The sequence below is a fragment of the Brienomyrus brachyistius genome, chromosome 10 (genome assembly GCF_023856365.1).
Source record: "Brienomyrus brachyistius isolate T26 chromosome 10, BBRACH_0.4, whole genome shotgun sequence".
Lineage (NCBI taxonomy): Eukaryota > Metazoa > Chordata > Actinopteri > Osteoglossiformes > Mormyridae > Brienomyrus > Brienomyrus brachyistius.
The window spans coordinates 20751184-20771496 of NC_064542.1; the positions used below are offsets into that span (position 1 = coordinate 20751184).

Genomic DNA, 20313 nt, shown 5'->3' on the forward strand with positions numbered 1-20313 from the left:
GAGAAAACACATGGGATGGGGCCAGATGGACACCGACCCTGACAGCCTCGATGTAATATTACCTGGACTATTAGCAGGTAAAAACCTGAGGGCATGAGATCACGTGCTTTTAGGAATTCATAAAACTTTCAGAAATGCCACGAGTCAAGCACATATTTCACTCAAGCGCGATGCCTGAAATGCCTGAACTATTTTACAAACAAGTTCTGTACAAATAACTTCGACTGAAAGTAATGTCATTGTCCTCATAAAAGAGCTGTATTTCAGCTGAAATGTCATTAAAAACTACCCGAACGATCATTTAGATCCAATAGACTGAAATATCACAGTGGCATTCAGAAGCTAAGCCTGGGAATTGACAGAGTTTTACACATTTCTTCACATTATACCTTTATTGTGTTTTACTTTCATAAGAAACTGGTGAATCTCGGTGTTTCCAAGGCCGTGTGTGTCGCTTTACTTTGAATTCATGTTCATTTTTACTTCCGTTCCAGGGTAGAGTTTCGTATCAGAGAGTTCAGAATGGACATCTGCTTTGTGTTAAGGACTTAGGACCTGCCATCCATTACGACTAATTCATGACAGCAGATTGTGTCATTCAAATGATTTTACTCTTGTGAGGGTAACAGAGGATGGTACAAAGTTTCCACAAAGGAGTGATTACAGTCTCATTCACCCGACACTGAGGTGTAACCCTCCGAATATCTGAGACGATGAGATGAAGAATAAGTTGTTCCACGCTCAGAATTGCATGGCCAAACAAACTTTGCCAACCCTTGACAAAAGATACATTTAGGGGGCAACTGACTGGGAATTTTTTCTGGATGTGGTCACTGGATTGTCTGGGCCCCTCCTGTGCTTAGTGCTTTGTCTCCATGCACCTCTGCTTGCAGGTCATCCATCAAAATCAAGTGTCAAATTTTACCTTCCACATACAAACAAAGGGATGCTTATATGCTGGTAGCCTTGACTTCAAAAGTCTGGTAACCTACAGAGGTAACAGTGAGAAGCAGGACTTCGGATCTGTCTCTGTAACACCAAAGAAATAGCAGTAGTGGAGGGCAAATGATCAGCGAAGGCTGTGATTATGTGAGGGAGGTAAAACTACGTAAGCTCTACAGTCACCAGGGCTTTCATGTCCACGCAGAAGAGAATCACTCCCTGTCTGACTTGTTCCGGGGGCTGTTTTGGGTGATTCCAGACTCTTTGTCAATTGAAGGCAGATGTGAGAACAAAATAAAAGGAAGAAGCACAGATTCCACAGATCTGCACAGCTGGCCTCTTTGGGGTTCTGAGAAGTCCTCCCAGGGAGTAGTTAATTGGTACCTTGCCAATGAAGTTCACCTACGTTTCGCCGAGTTGGTTTAGTCTCCCTGAAGCCATCCTGTAGTCAGACCTTTACTTTTGTCTTGGCAGGAAGTTGTCAAATCTGAAGACGAGGCAAACAATACCCAGGGCACACCTTCTCGATTGCTTTCCCATCTTTGAGGAAACCTCCAGACAGCAGAAATGATGATCTTGTTTTATGAGCAGCCTCAACGTCGAACGGGACAGTAAGGCGCTTGGATTTTTCACACCGATAGAGTTGCACGTGCAAATAAATGGCCTCTTTCAATGAATTCGGCAACAGCTGTTTACGTAGCCCAGCTGGAAAGCATCAGCGGCACTGCTGGTTCTTGGTGCCATGTTTCCTTTCTGGGATTATTAGCTCAGCTGTCCTCACACGGCTGTCTGCCCCTGCGGTCGCAGTCACCTGATGTCTCCTCAGTCATGCTATGCTCTCCCATATGTCAATTTATTCTCTTTTCCTGATTCTTATCCATTTTGGGATTATGAGAAGTAAACTGGATTCAAGATGCCACAGAAGGCTGAATATTTAACAGTCATTTCATTTTAAAACTATTATTTCCAATACTGCCATTATAATTATCTTCTTGACAGGTGAAATTTTTGGACACATGACTCGTTCCATCCATTAAACTCATTAAAACATACATATCGTTATGCACCCTGTCAGGTCCACGCCGATCTCAGGATTCTCAAGATATTTCACATTGCATGGCATACATTTTTTGTGAGCCAAAATAGTACATGGCTAACCCTGTAGTCACTGTACTTCTGCGTCACTGGTGACCAGTTAGATTTTACTACGATTCTGGGCAGTGTGCTTGACACTCCTAGAAATTCTTCTCCATAACTGTTTGTATTATCTCAGAGACCTCAGTAACCAGAAGGGGAATCACAGCATCCCCACCTTACCCTCACCACCTGCCGGTTGCTGGGTATAACCTAACCCTAACCCTAACCCTAACCTAACCTAACCCTAACCCCTCTTTCTCAGACACAGCTGAATAAGATGTGCCAGACAGATGGGTGTGTCCAAGTTGCATGCCACTTCTCCCTTATTCCCCGTCTGCAAGCCGTGCTGGCTGACCAGCTGCGGATAACCTCACTCTGGCAGCCAGGAGGACATCCGTTCTGGGGCAGTTTGGAGTTCCGCACAGCCAGCACGCAGTGTTTCTGCATAGGTTTGTTTTCAGAGGGGATTTCCGGTCCATATGAGAGTCCAGTGTTCAAACCCCTTTATGTTAACACAAAGGAAGACAGCTTTGTGAGCACGGAGCCTCTTGCCATCTACAGAACACCATTAGAAAGTTCTACAATTCTGAAAACTGAATTCTGACATAAAAAATGCCTGTTAGTCAAACCCTAATGTCAGAGCTTGCTGTGGGCTAGGCTTAGGCTTATGGACCTGGATGCTTACCCTGAGACAGTCTGCTTCAAATTCCCTGCAGTTTTATTCTCAGTATTAAAATATTTAGTTGTGCAAAGGAGTAAAAATATGTAAGCGGCGATTCATAAGCACCACTTCAGACAGTTTAGAGCATAAACATCTCAATTCCAGCAGTGTCCCCTCCCCCCTCGCCCCCAACTGTGTCTTGCCAGCTTTCTGTATATCACCCCCCAGAGAAGCCTTCTGCAGATAAAGAGAAAAGCACATTGGCTAAGATTTCCCCACTATGGTCAGCTGTCTCTCTGCACCACCTGAAAGCAAGGCATGGAAATCTGTCTCTTCTGTTACCAATTCTATTTATACAGGCTAGAGTGGCTGAATTAAATGAGAAGCTTTAGCTACAAAACCCCCATTGATGCAGCATGTCTCTAAGAGGTAACAGGGTATCAGCAGGCAGGCTGGTAGATGGTACCTTCATTCAGGTAGATGAAAATCAATCTCTCACATGAAACAACATCCATCCATCCATCTCCTACCGCTTTTCTGGGTCGGGTCACGGGGGCAGCAGTCTAAGCAGAGAAACCCAGACTCCCGGCCACTTCGTCCAGCTCCTCTGGGGGAATCCAGAGGTTTTCCCAGGCCAGCCGAGAGACATAGTCTCTCCAGCATGTCCTGGGTCTTCCCCAGTGAGACATGCCCGGAACACCTCACCAGGGAGGCGTCCAGGAGGCATCCTAAGCAGATGCCCGAGAAACCTCACCTGGCTCCTCTCAATGTGGAGCAACGGCTCTACTCTGAGTCCTTCCTGAATGACCGAGCTCCTCACCCTATCTTTAAGGGAGAGCCCAGCCACCCTGCGGAGGAAACTCATTTCGGCCGCTTGCACTCGCGATCTCGTTCTTTCGGTCACTACCCATAGCTCATGACCATAGGTGAGGGTAGATCGACTGGTAAATGGAGAGCTTTGCCTTTTGGCTCAGCTCCTTCTTCACCATGACAGACCGATGCAGCGCCGGCTTCACTGCTGACGCCGCACTGATCCGCCTGTCGATCTCCCGCTCCATCCTTCCTTCACTCGATGAATCAACAGATAGCGGAAAAAAAATTCAATATGCATGACAGCAGGTTATTACTCTGTTATTTAAGTTAATTCTGATTTCCTGACAGAATCATATAGAAAGCCCCACTGATCGGAAAAATTTTACGTGTAAATGCTGTGGGCATTTCACATCTGGATGACTTGTTTCAGCCATTTTGGGTGCAACTGGCAGTAATGTTGCAGATTTGCAAGTTGCAGCAATTGTAATAGATTGCATTTTTCACTTAAATAATAATTTCTGCCATTGGAGACTACGGCAGTCCATGGAGCCCCTTGTTGGAATGTGATGAAATTTTGCAAGTTGACAGAGAACACTCTAAAGTATCAAGGTGTCAGATTTTAGGCCAATAAATGCATCACTGTAGTACCACTGACTGGCCAAGTTGTATGTTTCTGATAAAAAAAAGTTATCCAATGGATTTTCCTAGGGCAAACAAAATGGCCATTGTCATCTAATGATATTCCATGGTGAAGCTGCCAAACAGGAAATGAGCCCATATCTCAGGAACGGATTTCTGCGTCTACACCAAATTTGGTGAGATGACTCACGATCCTGCCCCTGAGGAAGTCCAGCAACAATTGCCCCATTTCACCACTTTGCGGCTCTATAATAAGGAAAATGTGTTTTTAGTCATTACTCTTCATGTCTGTGGTATAAAACCTGATTGTTTATATGAGTCAGGCCTTTTGTGATCCTGACATAATACATTATCATAACTTTCCTGCCAGTGGAGTCTATGGCAGCCCATAGAACTCCTCGTGGATTTTGATTAAATTTGCACTTACCTGGTGCAAAGCATACAGTTGTCAAATTTTGTGTCAATCCATCCACCTCAGTAGAGATTAAGATTAATCAGATCAAGATTAATTTTTTGCTCATAACTTTTGAACCACTTGTCCTGGGGTTTGATCTTTTTTTCTTTCTGAATCCTTGGGTCATCGATCTGAGTGCCACCCACTGCCGTTAAAATCTGCCATACTGGGCTTTCAAATTTTCGAAAAACCTGCTTTTGTGAACTAGTCATTGATGATACAATCAGCTAGAGAACTGAGGGAATTGGGCCATATATCAGCAATGCTTGCTTGGAATCACGCCAAACTTCATAGCTAGCAAAAGTATCTATCTATCTATCTATCTATATCTATCTATCTATCTATCTATCTATCTATCTATCTATCTATCTATCTATCTATCTATCTATCTATCTATCTATCTATCTATCTATCTATCTATCTATCTATCTATCTATCTATCTATCTCCAAGTTTCATGAAATTTGGCCACAATGGGAATTACAGAAATAATGGTTTAGATCATTTTAGGACCAATGTAGATGCCTCAGCTTATTTTCTTGTGTTCCTCTCTGACAGCTCTATCGTTTTTCGGCCATCTTGGTAATATTTTTTTTCATTCTCTTCCTATGGCAGGCCATATAAGCCCTTTGTGTAATTCGACACCCTCATAGAGCACAGTCCAGGTAATCCAGGCACCGAATTTGGGATCGATTCATAAATCCCTGTAGGCCAATTTTCAGAGTACATTTTTGCTTTTAACGTTTCAGCCATTTGTCCTGCTCTGCTTTTGCTCCTCATTTTGCCTGAATCCCTGGCTCAGATTCTGAATGTTCCAAAACGAAAAAGGAAAAGGTTTTTCAAAAAACCTACTTTTGCATATTAGTTCCAGACCATTTGGAATAAGCTGTCAAGAGAGGCCTCGGACTTACACTAAGTCACTAAGAGTTGTGATGGGTCATCTGATACAGCTCCCGTTATCAAATGAAATTTGATGGCAAAAGATGCCTAAACAGGAAGTGAGTTGGTGCTTTGTTGGAGTGATGTCACACCAGGAACACGTTGCTACTAGGAATACGGGCTATGCAGCAAGTTTATTGAAATTTGGCCACTCAGCAGGCTACACTGTTTTAGAAAACAATTAAATTCTCATTAATCTCCAGAGGGGTCTCCTCTGCATATTGTTTATTTATTTATTTTTTGTTTTACCACAGCCCAAACAAATTCGAATAACGTCAACTAGACAGGCTGATATGCCCATATGTGTGAGGGTAGGAGCGGGTGTCAGTGTGTCTTTTTGCCCTGTGATGGACTGGTGCCTTGTTCAGTGGCTGCTTGGTGGCCCTGTCACCTCCACTGGCAGCCATTTTTTCTTTATTTATTTACATTCAGATAAGCCTTTACTGTGACGCCCGCTCCGTCCGCTCCTCGTGTGTGCCACGCCCCCTAATTACCCACGTGTGATTCCCTGATTGTGCCCAGTCGTGTCTTGTTTCCTGCTGCCTTGTTCTGTGTATTTAAGTCCCTGTTTTGCATTAACCCCTTGTCTGTCATTGATGTTTGTACGCGTGAGCTGTTTCCCGGTCCCCGTCTTCCTAATTAAACTCCCGTGTACCCTGCTTACGCCTGCTTACGCCTGCTCTTTGCTTGCTCGCCTGCCAGCGCGTTCGCCCACTTCCTGGTCGATCGTGACATTTACAAATTCATCTTTGAGTAATTTTCTCCAGAGCCTGGCCACGAACCTATCTGAGGGGGAAGACATTGAGGTACAATCAACAAAAGGTATCCTGGCACCATTAACTTGTGACAAAGGGCAAAATCGAACAGCAGAATCAACAGCGGTTACAAAGCCTCGTTTGGCAAGTGCTGGCGGAACTAAATCTTACCCACAATCCCTTGGAACAAAGTACACTTTTAACAAGCTGCCTACAAGCTTATTTCATGAAGGGGAAAGTGAAACGCATCAATAAAACCACATAGTTTATACATCTAAAGTCTTCAAAAGAAGACTAATCAAGTAAGAGTGAAGAACATGGTACTGACACAAGCATTTCCTAGTCCTGTAGTACGAGGAACCGGTAGGAATCAGTTTGATGAGGTGGGAGTAGGGCTGACATTACTGCTGTAACACACATAACTGGGCTCAATGCAAATACTGAGTTAGAGTTTCAGTGCAATTTACTTGGAAAGAACTTGTTTTGTTTCCATCTCTCTCGCTCATGTTAAAAAAAATTATTAGAGTTCTCTAGTCAAGCAAGCTTTGTACTCAAGCGTGTCAGTCTTGTTTGCTTTGCATCAAATACGTCAGCTTAGGATGCAGATACATTAACCTTTTTTGGCAATGGTAATATTCTAAAAGGGTCATTCTATTTTAACTCGATACATGGCCCTTGTATCACTAGTTTTAATTTTGATGACTTTTGGCGTGTAATTTACACGCATCTTCCAGGGATCAGGAATGTTTTTGCTTATTATAAAAGCCCCTTTGTGAAATACTGCCTTTTCTACATGGGAAGCAAAATGTTCAAAGTCACATAACTCCTACACCCCGTTGAATAACAATGATTGTTTTTTGTTTGTTTCAAAGCAGGCAAAAAGTACTTTCTTCCCAATTAAGTAAAAAAAAATGTACCCCTCCCTCCAAATGCATTTTTGAAGGTCAAATATAATTGTACATTTTTTGGAGTTCTGATCTCCAGAAGGAGACCAAGGAACAACTCAATGCTGCAGATACAGGAGTAAACGTACGTATGTATTTCAAAAAAAAAAAAAACAAAAAACCTTGATGTCTTACTCTAAGCCCTTCTGTTTTATTCATGACCAAATGTAGCAAAAACAAATGCAGTTTGTGAGATGAACTTTGACCTTGAAAAAACAGACTTATGCAAAAGCTGAATTTGAGACCGTGGCCAGATTTGATATAATGAAAAATCCTTTCTGCACTTTCCAAGAAGCTATAGCCGTGTCACGCAGCTGTAATAATAATTACAAAAAACAACACGCATGTAAACATAGAATTTTTTTTGCCTCCCGTTACGTAGAGAAGATTATCTTTTAACAATAAACAAAATATCTTCTTAGCTCCAAAAAGTATGTGCAACTCACATGCCAATGGGGTTAAAATAACAAAACCACTACTGAAATACGTTTATTAACAGCCAGCTTCAAATTCCATAAAATTACCTATATAGCCTGCCTAAATTATGTGGCAATACACCAACAGCAAACACTGTTGCTCTTCCCCATGGCATTTTTCAATCAGTCTGCCGTGATGATTGCTATTTGCCCTGCCCCCCTGTACAATTCACCGCAAAATAAAGAGTACAATGTCCTTGGAGGAGGGGCATGAACATAACCTCAGATCCCAGGTCAGTTCCCTGGAGGACTGAAGATTCCAGCCCATAGGTGTGCAGTGAAGCTGAAAGACGGCACTCTGCTTGTGTTATTGACCCTCTCCAGGGTCTTTGTAACAACAGGCTGCTGCTGCTGGGATGCTGTGACATGTTGATCGGTTGAGTACAACATCCAGACTAACAACCCCACAAACTCTCCCGGTCTCACATAAAAAAAAAAAATGCAATATACAAGAAGTGCATTAAGGATTGACTGATACCCTCCTCATGATCTGCACCAGTGTTCTTCAGCTGAACCACTGTCGTCCTTTAGTGTGAATTCTGAAATTCGTGACAAGTTTAATAAACTGGAGACACACCTACATGCTTCAAAGGTAGGAATTAGGTGATAAACTTAATCGCTCGACGCCGCCCTTTTCATATTCCAGTGATAGTTCGTTGTAGCAATTAAAACCTACCATATATACTTTTACCGGGCAGCAATAAAAATCTTGCAAAATCTTGCAAAATATCCTTGAGTACCAGCCAAGGAAACTGCAGCTTGTTTCAAAAGGCGTGACATTTACGTTCCGGAGAATGTCGTCTCTCAGTCTGCTTCAATGCAATGACTTACATTAACAGAATGAAAATACAGTCATTAGCAGCAGCAGCAGGCTGCTTACCTGGGCGCTGCCTAGATACATAGAATCAGAAAAGAAATGCAGTAAACATACATGCACTGAGTCGTTATTCATACGTTCTAGAAACTCTGTGTTTGACTGTTAGCAAACACAACACAACTCTTGACTGCAAACAGTAAATGTATATGGGGGGGGGGGGGGGGGGGGGAATCCAGGCTGCAAAAGAGGAGTTTTTCCTGTGCCGGGGAGAGGAGAAAAATCCCTCCCCCCACCCCTGATAGCCGAGACTCCCCGAGACCTCCCACCTCTCACTGGAGCGCCAGTGCACCTCCAACTCCAAGGTTGGGGAGGGGTCCATCCCCCCCCCCCCCCACCCCGTTCCCTTGCTGTGGGCCTGACAGTGAGCTCAGTCAAAACGCCAGCTGTTTGGAGAGGGCGCCTCTACGGAAATCTGCCTCTACACGCAGAGGGACTCCGATTCCCCGCTGCAAAGCGGGTCCTTGGCAGACGGGAACCTCACAAGAGACCCAGATGAGTGGAACACAACATCGCTCTCTTTCCCATGGAGGGAAACCTACACCCCCAGACAGCAGACGTTGTCCAACCATTTCGTAATATCCTGCCAGTAAAAACCCACTTTTTTAAACAGTGAAACGCCTCAGAGTGGGATGAGAGTGGAGGATTATAAATTAGAATGATTACACGGACCAAAAAAATTTTTTTAAACACCTAAATAAACAACTGGGTACTGAAGATATTTCTCCATTGACCGTAGTTCCTAGGTTCTTCAATGTGGCAAACCTCTGACGTCACTGACCAGTGAGTGATGTGCAGTGGAGCTCCAGTGAATCAGAGGGAAAACTCAGCCTCGGTGGGCGGGGATTGGGCTCACATCCATTTCTTTATAAACAACAGACGTGCCCCTGGGGTTCTGGAAACACGTAGGAAATGACCCTCCGTGTCTCACTGGGCAGATCCCAGAAAGACAGAGAATGGGGGGTGGGTGGGACTGAAGCCTGGACAGCATATGTTAGACATCCCCACGTGGGGGGCTGAACAGAGTTTGGGTCCTGGGTGGTGGTGCTGGCAGTGACATGCTGTTGTTTCTGGCTGCATTTTCACTGGCACCTTTCCATGGGCGATTGCGTAGTTTAGCAAAAGCTGAGGTTTTGGTCTCCTTCAGAGGAGAGGAACGACACACAATGTGGCAACTCAGACACCAAGACAAGACAAGACTACAACATCTGGTCCACCTGGCCAAGTCAGACAGGATTTAAGAAAAAAAAAAGACAATGGCCGGGCAGAACCTGATTGTTAGGTAGAACTAACGTTCTATTGCAAGTTTAAAAAAAAGAAACTGCCAAATTTTTAAGACAAAGTTTTTTGCATGAAATCCTAAGTATCGCAAATATAAATTTTTATTCATGCGCATGCCAACAGCGAAAACGCGTAAATATTTTCCTCAGTCTTTTCCAAATCCTTTAACAAGTTTAAGCGACTCCGCAGGCATTACCATGCCTGTGCTCACGCATTGTGCGCGACACCCCACGCCCTGCTCTTTACACAACACACTCCGCACTGTACGCAAACCTGTTTGAAAATCAAAACGAACTCTTTTATGATCCATTTTCACTTTTCAATCGATCGTTCTTATAAAACCAACCATTCCGAAGCGCACGAAAAACGCAATTTGAGCGTTTTTTCCGATTTCACAAGACGGGCTGAGGCAGGAAATACCAACCCGAAAACAAACAATTGCTCTTGTTGACGTTCTTAGGCCATTACTTCTTTTTATCATTTACATACTATATCCCTCTACCACACAGCTAATCGTAGAAAATCTTCGGTAAAAGCTGGAGCAGTGGCACCCAAACTATGGTACGCGAGCTCCTCCTAGTGGTACGCGGAGGTTCTTGTAACATTTTACTTGACGGGCATAACTAATACAGGATTATATTATTACTTCTGTATTAACCCCAAACTAAGTTTAGTCACAGATCTCACGTTAATTCATAACTAATGAATCATTATTTAACTTTCATCTTAAGCAGTTACTGTATTTGTTACTATATCTGTTAGTTCTGTAAACCTTTGTAAACCACTGAAGGGACAAGTAATGAATAACCCAAGTGAAATACTGATCTCATGTTTGTTCATTAATGAATCGCGATGCATCTTTCAAAGAGCGACTATAATTGTTATGTTCATGATTTACTTTAGTAGTTGTCACGATCTAAGCCGGACGGAACGGCGATCGTGCGGGCAGGCGTGCAAAGATTAGGCAGGCAGGCAGAATACGGGGCAAACTAGGGTTTTAATTGGGTCTGGGAACGGGGAACACCAAACGGGCAGCAGGAAGCTTCAGACCACAACAAACTACAATGACGGACAGGGGAGACAAGCAAAACCAGGACTTAAATAGGACAGGACCAATCAAAATAAGCAGACACAGATGGAGACGACCAGGGAAGTACACGTGGGTAATCAGGGGGCGTGGCACACACGAGGAGCGGGCGGGCCGGGCATGACAGTATTAACTTGGTTATTACTATTTGTGTCTTGTCAAGTTTAGTGTTATGCAACTTATCAACTCGGAAAACAATAAGGGTAAGTGAGGTACAAAGTTTTAGAGCCACTGAACCAGAGTCATCCGGCCTACCTAACTTGCTGTCTGTCTTCTCACGTTTCGTGTCCCGAATCTGCCGGGTATTTCCCTTCTCGCTATTTATACTTACAAATTCAGAAAAGACAAGAACTGGGTGCGAATGGATACATGCTTGTTGTGGATACTCACACCTAAACAACGACAATTCGCATTTACAGCATTCATGGTGACACACTGGCTAAACAGCCATCCTGGAGATAAAAATCCTACCGGTGTCACACATCACTCACACATTTAAACCACTCGCTCTAAAGAGGTGGAATTCGCAACTAAAATATCTAGTTATATACACACTGCGATGATCTTCTATGAGGTAACTTCATAACAATTTGGCAACGGGGGTGGGACAAAACCTGTTGGAAATTTAACTGTTTAATATACGCAGCCACAATAATGTAGAACAACGTGTGTAAATGCAAAAATTAAGTCATGACTTTATTTTCCACAAAAAAAAAAACTCATCACCATGAGATCATTATTTCTGATGAAGGAAAAAAAAAACATTAGATCCAAAGATGCCAGAGCATATTCAATACAAAATATAAAATTAACATTTAATGCCTGTGCAACTCGCAATATACTCTTGAAGCTACTTGCGCCACAAAACTCTGAACATATATACATTAAACTAAGAGAATATCTTTTGACAGTTTTACAAAAGGATGAAATATCATACAAAACATTTAACGTAAGTAACAGCATCTTGACGTTAAAGGGAATCAAAGGACAACTTAGGTAGAAGGCAGTAATTGTCAGTTTACATTAGCTAACAGGTTAGCCAAACAAATAAAACATTACACACCCTACGTTCGTAAGGAAAACTCAACCAAAAGATCTCCATTATTAAACCGTAACGCTAAAACAGGAAAAGGCAAATGCTAATCATGCGTCACAATAGTGTTCCATGTTTTAATGCGTTGGCACAGACAAGTATGTCGTCTTTACAGTTTTTACACAGACCTGAGAGCGTTTTCTCCTCGCAATATCACATCACACAGCCACTCAAATCAACAAAAATGGCCAGGTGGTTGGGGGGGGGGTACATACAGCATAATATGCAATAAAAAAAATATATATACACACACAAAGAGACATTAAAAAGTGCCTCCAGCTATTGCATTTGTACGGCACTGATCTTTATTAATATGGAAGTGGGGAAAATCATATATATGATCTAAAGTTCAGTTCATTTAGTTTCCTGGACTTTGCAGTACCCAGTAATTGGCACCATAACAGGAGGATTGCGGGGGCCCAGGTTCGGCGCTCTCTCCAGCGGACGAAGAACAAGGCAGACCAGCTGAAACGAGGTCACATTCGAGTAGGAAGAAGGGGCCTTCAGAAGCCAGAGGGAGTGAGGGCATTTAAATCTCTGGGTTTGAGGTTGTGTGGTCGGGGCACCTGTCTCACTGCATCCAAGGTTGGGATCTCCAGTTTAGGGGCTTTGAGGCCGATGGAGTCCTCAACCATGCGGGTGACTTGGGTCTTCATCTCCTCGATGGGGATGGTGGTCCTCTCTCCCTGATAGACCTGCAGGTTGAGAGTCCCTGCAATAAAGCAGATGAGAAGCCGCTTAAACATGGGGGGGAAGATCAGTATTTAGTTTTGTCGTCCTCATGTGCGTCACACGTTGCGTAACGAAAGTAAAGCAAACAGCCTTCTCACCCGGATCAGTGGAGGACTTTTGCACTGTGGTGCGGGACGTGAAGAGCCCCCAACGCTCCACGCCTCCTCCACCCTCGTTGCCACCCATATCAACGCTGTTGACGGTGCTTCTAAACTCTGAATCACCAAGAAGCGCCACAGAGCTTTGGGAGAACCAGCTCCTAGGAGACAAAGGACGGAATGGCATCAACGTCTGAAATGAAACGATGCTGTGTCGTGTGAAGGGCAAAGTATGAGAACAGGAACCCTGTCTTTGCACACATCCCATCCTACTCTCATGAGTAACATAGATCACATAGAGTTATGAGTGTAGCTTTGGGTATCTGCACTGGGGCACATGATCGGGTGGGGCGGGTACAGTTAAGGATGAGCCTGTAGACTGGATACCATGTTGTATGATGCTGATGTCTGTACCTGTGATTCAGTCTGGGGGAGGCGTGGGGTGTCACACTGGGGGTGATGCTCGGGGTAACAGAGGGGGTGGATGGTGCCGACGTTCCCTGCCTGTCCTCCTTGGGGTCCCCACCAGGCACTTTCAGCTTCTGCAGGAACGAGACATCAAACGAATGCGATAACTCACCCTATGGGGGTCTTCTCAAAATACCAATAGGAGAAGTGGGAACTGGGCGGAGGCGGGGTTATTAAAATACTATCTGCAAACAGTTATGTAAGGTGACGACAAAACAGCACTTGAGTCAGCAAACAGAGAAAGCCAATAACCAGCACAGGATCTTCAACGCACTCGTTGCTTGTTCCCCTTCACAAAAAATTCTTAATAGCTCAAAGGGTTTACCAAAAAAAAAAAAAAAAACGCAATATACACTGAATGGTGAATCCAGCAGCTTCTGAAACAAAGAACCCATCCCCGATTCTCAAGCAGGATCTGGTTCGGCTGAATAAGTGACCAGGACGCGAATGCCACGAAGACCGACACCACGGCTCACGCACATGAAGAACTGCCATCATCAAACTGACACACACGTTCACATTCCACCGCACAAAAATAAAACCGAAATGGATTGCGAAATTTCATTTTCGCACACCATTCCCTCCAGGGCGTAAATGACTCGAGGCTGTGACAAATTACAGGACTATTCCACAGGTATTCTGTCTGCTGCTGTCCTTAATTATGAGTCAATCTTTTCATAATAATCTTTTATATATTAATATACTACCCACCGTAACGCAGCAGAAGTTGACAATAGAGCAAACTACGTTCACATTTTGCGTTCAAATGTGTAAATCAACCAATGTAGCGAATTGGAACATTAAACAGCAACTGATTTTACATCAGGGCCCACGGTTTGGATCCAGCTGCAGATCCGCCTCAGCTGCCTGCTTACGAAAGCCTCAATAAATCAGCTGTGCACGACCCCCCCCCCCCCCCAACAGCCGAAGAGGAAAACCCCAGCCCCTGGGGTACAGCAGCACGCGGATGCCGGCGGAACACCGATACGTCACCGGCGGACAGCGCGCGCAGCTCGCAGCGTGGATCGGACAGTCCTGCTGCTTCAGAACTCCTCAGAAAAAGGCTGTTCCGGCCCTGTGCATGTCAGCCGTCCACATATCTGGGAAGTCGCCCGATGGGTATGGAACCACTTCATCCTAAAGGTAGCGGTTCATATATAAAAGCGGAAGCGAAGGAGCTGCTCTTGGCGGCTTTCCAGCGCCTTTGGTGAACATAGTTTCCCCCAGAATTCCTTCTTGCCTATTGTACCTAAAGTCCAGTGCTTACAAATAGAAACGCATAATTCCTACAATCGGATTCATAATACCCTTTGTACATGCATGGTGTGTATAGCGTTCTAGGTTTCTTGCAAACAATTTCATGTTGTTTACTGCTAAAATATCGAGAAAAAAACAACCAGATTCCATGTTTTCCTTTATGAGGCTAGCTAGGCAGCTAGCTAGCTGGCTAGCTCATCTCACGATCGTGGTTCGATTTCAAGCTGAAGCCTTGATACAAATCCAGTAAAACATCCCCCAACAGCTAAGACAAAAACCCACTACAGTACCTTTTTATGAGAGCGCTTCCCTTGTTTTCGTGCCGAAAAGACATTCTGGTTTTGTCCATGACTTTCGCATAGAACCGTGGCACTAAAATGGCCTGTGAAACGCCAACCCCCAACGCGACTCCTGATTGGTCCGTTCGTCTCATAAAGGGGGCTCGTCTCATATTATGGAGGTGTGAAGTAGCCAATGACAGCGCGGGACAAAACGCACTTCCCGACCTGAACGTTACATAATTTGTTTACTTGCATGTTAAACTACTGCGTCTATTACATACCTGTTTTATCTTGTTGTGCGTCTGTTAAACACTTGTTTTCATCGTTGTTTTCAACGATTCAATGCCGAAAACAAGTTTGCGCTCCACACGTTCCACTAAATTATATTTGTATTACACACATTTATGGGTAAATTACCTAAATATATTCGTATTTATATATTTATTCTAATGCACAATAGGCAATAGCATAGTATTATATCATAATTGGTATAAATTGTGAACGTAAAAGTGCATTTAAAAACTGGTCGGTGGCACAGATCTGGCTTTGTGGGTGCAAAATTAATCATTGCTTGTATGCACAATACAAAGTTATATTAGAAGCTTCCAAGTCAGGAAATGCTGAAAGCAGAATGCAAATCAACTCAAATATCTTGCATATATTTATGAAATGAGGCCTTTCTCATGAATCTCATTTTACTCCAGACACAAGTAAAGGGATTCTTTAGTGTGACAGCACTATCTGATAATGACCTCAGTTCCCATCTATCATAGACCTATCTACCAGCCCCCCTGCACTCACGTTTGACGCGTCAGACATGCGGTGATAGCGCGTCTCATCCGCCATCAGGCCCTTGTGTGGCGTGTAGCTAGCATCCGTCAGCCCAGCATGCTGCTCAAACCTCTGGATGCTGTCTTGGGTGTGCTCTGTGGGTGGCCGAAACCAGACCCGTCATGCATGCCGATTCACGCAGGGATTTCCTTTAACTTCTGATATTAAATAACTCCTATCTTGTTTTTTTTTCTTCCTTAAACTGTAGCCAAAAGAGAGAATTCCTAATGAATTTTCCTGTTTACATACCTACAGAATAAATGCAAAATCAATTCTGCGCTCCACAAATTGTTATATAAGTCACGCTGATTTTTGTTTTATTCCTCAGTAAAAAAATAATTCTTCCTTATTTTATATCATTTCATGTTATAACCCATTTCCAGTTAAAATTACAGTTCATATACCAGATTTTCTCATCTTACTGGTCATAATGGAGCTTATGATGGAAGGTGAAGCTTTGGCCTTCACTGTGGGTATCCAAGGCTTTGCAGCGTTGGGATCCAAGGTATCGGTGTGACTCAGGAAATGATCTGGGTCAGGTTCCTAATCATGGAGAAAAAAAACACATTATTATTACTACTACTATGTATTAATAATATTAACATAAATAAGAATAATTGATGAAAGACAGAACGTTTTAATCTACGCAATATACCTCCACCAGACGGCGGAACCTTCTCTCTGGAATGACGGGCTTCTCCCAAAGGATGTTAACGATCATGTCTGATGGAGGGGATCCGATTGGTGCATCGAGGGCGTCGTCATAGCTGATGGCACGCCGGACAATTCTGATGGGGAGCCCCTCGGACATACCCGACTCCAAGGCTGGGAAGTGACAACGAACCAGGAGAAGCAGACAGAGAGAAATGCTCACACCTCTGATTAATTCCTGCATAATTCAAAGCAAAAAAGGATCATTGGCAAACGTGCTCTATTTCAATCCATAAATTTGTCACAGCAAGGCTTGGATTACATTGTGATAGGTGAATATTTAAAAATAGCACATCAGATGTATACAGCTGCAAAGACGAATGTAGTTACCAGGAACGTCCCCCCGTCTGGATGCCATAATGCTGGAAAACTAAGAAAAAACAAAACTGTTTCGTTCAGAAAAGAAAAAAAATTAATAAATAATGTGATAACAGAAATGCTTATGATGGTCCGTAACTTCCCTGCTCAGTAAAAGAAGTTATAAAACTGCTGATCATGCAAAACGTTTGAGAGGAAAGCCTCAAAAAAGGATCAATCAGGCAGAAAGAACAGGCCATACCCTAAGCTAAGTTTATTGGACGACAGCCCAGACAAACAACTGCAATCCCACAAGCATTAGGCAATCTGCATCAAACGGAATTAATCATTTATCTGAAACACGCGTATTTTTGAATATGCCTAATACTAAATATGGACATTCTTTAATGAACCGAGTTAGTAAGAAGTTGTTTACTACATATTTATTAAATGGATAGTTCCAGTCCCTCTTTCTCAAAGAAGGTCAGTGATTTTTTAATCCAGAATTTCGACGTTCACTATCGTTTTACAAGTTTTAAAGAAATATCTATTTATTATTATTATTATTATTATTTTATTATTATTATTATATTTAACGTGGTATTTGGAAGAAAACTAATTCACCGCTGTTATTTTACACCGCTGCTGCAGACATGGCTGTCGACTAAGCCTGGAAAAAGATTTTAAAAAAGGACTGCACGCGATAGATCACAGGAATCTCGATAGAGTTACGAGTTAGTAAATATAAAATAGCCAACATTTTAATTATGGTTATTAACAAAATACAGCATCGTTGTCGTTAATGCCTCATACGCGGTACATTTTGTCTTGACTTTGAGTTGTCTTTAAGCGTTAAGTTCATAACCCTGCATCTAGGTTAACAGTACTTCCGACTTCGTCTACTTGTTTCCCCAAACTTGCATTTGAAATTCACTTCAATTTTAGAATGGAAAACGTTATTGTTTTTACAATGGATCTGACTATTACATAATTGTCATAAGAATCAAAATTATCAAACTACAAGATTTTTTAGGATTAATTCAAGCACAAAACTGTTACCGCTTAAACGACATCGGAGTTTCGGCTCCCATTTAAACCGGGGGAATTGAAGTTTTGCAGGGTGTCTTGTTCAAATGATAGTTAAACTGACAGTATAGGAGCAACCTTTAAAACTCCAAGGCACGAACCGTCGGATAATCTAATAAATCCAACAGACTGTCACAAATTGGTTTAATTTCAGAACAGCATGTACATATTTCAGGGTCTTAGTACGTCTAATTAACCTTTTCACTTTTTGCATAAAGAAAATGACACCAAACTATCAGTATTCATGCCTGCTGACATTAATAACTTATTTCAGTGTAACGATAATGAAATCGCACAGTAAGAATAAATCTAATCCATTAACTATATTTCTTTAAGCCTGCAGAAGTAAACAAGCAATCGGTTAAAACCCCCCCAATGCTCACCTAGTGTCGTTTCCTTATCGAATTACTGAAAATCAAATCAGCTAATAGCAATGCATTTACTTTTGGGATGCACAACATCTGATGTGTCATTATCTTTTGTGGTGACTCTAACTTTCAGTAGAAGACGCCTGGTGGCCGGTGCTCCACTTTCTCGCGATACTTCCGGCACTTGTATAAAATTTAACTAAACTGCACAAAAATGCGCTTGAGATAGATTATTGATAGATTATTATTTTTCTTCTAAAATAAACTTCCAAGATGTCTCAAAGCACGTACAACAGAGTGCTTTCCCACGCATCTTTCAAATTACATAATGATCTTGGGTATAACGCTAAAAGCAGAGTAAATTACTTCAGTGAATGCGTCTGTGTGCGCATGCGTATGGCTACATTTCACTGGTTATTGTCATGCTAAAATATTATTCACTAAATAGGACCGCTGTATAGTTTGCTAATCGATGTGGATTTGGTTTCATATTATGTAGACTGTAAATCCCGTGAATATTAAAATGCCAGAAGACGTTAGGAACTATTCTTTTCATTGAATGGTGAATGTCTAGGTTATATGATATAAAGTCTCTCTAAACATTTTCTTTAGTCGTATATTAAGATGTACCAGTGGGTGGCACTTGCAAGCGAAGATGATTTTGAATGGCTTATCTGTCTCACGCCCCTAAAATGTTCGGTCATGAGGCAAACTGAAATGTCAGCCAAGTAACGTTGCAAATGGGCTGTTATTGACATGACATATGTGAAGTATATACGGAGTGGGACTGCAGACAACAGCTGGCAGAAAATCTGAGATGTCACTTCAGTATGACTTTAATACACTGTTAAAAATGGAAAGATTGATCTTAAAATAGTTTGCAGGATAATCAGCTGTTTTCCTTAGAGGGGAACTTGCGGATGTCCTGGATTGACACGCTGCGAACCTGTAATGGATTCAAGTCACAATGAGGTCAATGTCAGAATGATATACGGGCACAACATTGAATTATTTTCTCATTTTAAAGTGACACTGGCGAAGTTGTGTCATGCATTGAAAAGTTGCTCTGTTGACCTTTATAGTGTTAATCTGTATGTTAGAAGCGTGCTGGAAATCAAATGATCGAGGAAGCTGTAAATGAGAATTTTAGATAGCGTCCTCCACTGCGGTACTCATAAAGGGACAAGGTACTAATATTTCCCCCTAGGAACTCCGAACTTTATGGGCTCCGTATTTCCCAGCCGATCGAGGTTTTTTCTATTTTTTCATACCAAGTACCATAAACTGTCGGTAGGGGGCTCCCGCTCACTGTAGGCGACAGGTGGATTTCCTCGGGGTGGTTTAATTCCATCCAGAAGAATTAGTATTTAGAATATAACCCGAATTAACACAGGTTAAGTTCTACGTATTTATTCCTGGACATTTTACGTACATAATACCGTTGGCTGCTTGTTCATAATACCTTTGCAAAAATCTTCTTTCACATGAAACCAGTTCCTTGTGTTTTCTGTCGTAATTATTTTATTGTACAGTCAATTTAGTAACAGATTTATAATCATATTGTGAGTGGTCTGCCGTAAGAATGAGTGGTGTACTCTTATGCTAATGTAGGGTACCTTTTATGTCTGTATTACCGGTAAAATATAAATATAATAATATCCATCGATTTCCATTAGCTGCTCGGCAAAGACAGAAGGGATTCACTCGCCTACGCAACAAAGGGAAGGTAATCAAAGCAATATATCAGTTTGTCTGAATTGTAAATGGGGATTATTTTCCTCACGTAAATCTGACACAAACACTACCCTCCTGTACAGAAACACGCAGCTGTGGCCCATTCTAGTTAAAAACGTGAAACGCTAGTAAATAAAAGACAGCTGTGAATAATGTAAACAAAACAACGTGAAATTGTCACTTCCACGGACGGCGATCTCGCCATTTGGCTGAAACGGCACCATTTGTGCCGTTAGTACGATCATTCCCAGCATATATCCCAGTTGCAATCCGCGATGACAGACAGTGTGTTGGTGTGTTGTGTATTACCCTGGTCTGTGGGACCCCCTCCAAATCCTATCGTGAAACCTCCACCA

At 42.6% G+C, this 20313-nt stretch overlaps 1 protein-coding gene and 1 long non-coding RNA gene across 4 annotated transcripts; one reads left to right on the forward strand and one right to left on the reverse strand.

The window, feature by feature from the left end:
- Positions 1 to 11670: 11670 nt before the first annotated feature.
- On the reverse strand, positions 11671 to 18362 carry LOC125750312 (putative monooxygenase p33MONOX). 3 transcript variants are annotated; one of them, XM_049027915.1, is made up of 8 exons: positions 18239 to 18362; positions 16803 to 16842; positions 16417 to 16586; positions 16184 to 16304; positions 15732 to 15856; positions 13339 to 13466; positions 12925 to 13085; positions 11671 to 12806 (listed from the first exon to the last, which is right to left on the reverse strand). In XM_049027915.1, exons 2-8 carry the CDS (start codon positions 16828 to 16830, stop codon positions 12598 to 12600), a joined length of 942 nt encoding a protein of 313 aa, XP_048883872.1. In that variant the 5' UTR covers positions 16831 to 16842; positions 18239 to 18362; the 3' UTR covers positions 11671 to 12597. The 3 variants fall into 3 exon arrangements, with proteins under 3 accessions (XP_048883872.1, XP_048883873.1, XP_048883871.1); XM_049027916.1 differs by having other exon boundaries at positions 16803 to 16858; positions 18239 to 18322; XM_049027914.1 differs by lacking the exons at positions 16803 to 16842; positions 18239 to 18362 and having other exon boundaries at positions 16417 to 16656.
- Positions 14328 to 16863, forward strand: LOC125750316 (uncharacterized). Its single transcript, XR_007400316.1, has 2 exons — positions 14328 to 14535; positions 16426 to 16863. It is a non-coding gene; the product is annotated as an uncharacterized LOC125750316 (long non-coding RNA).
- Positions 18363 to 20313: the final 1951 nt, after the last annotated feature.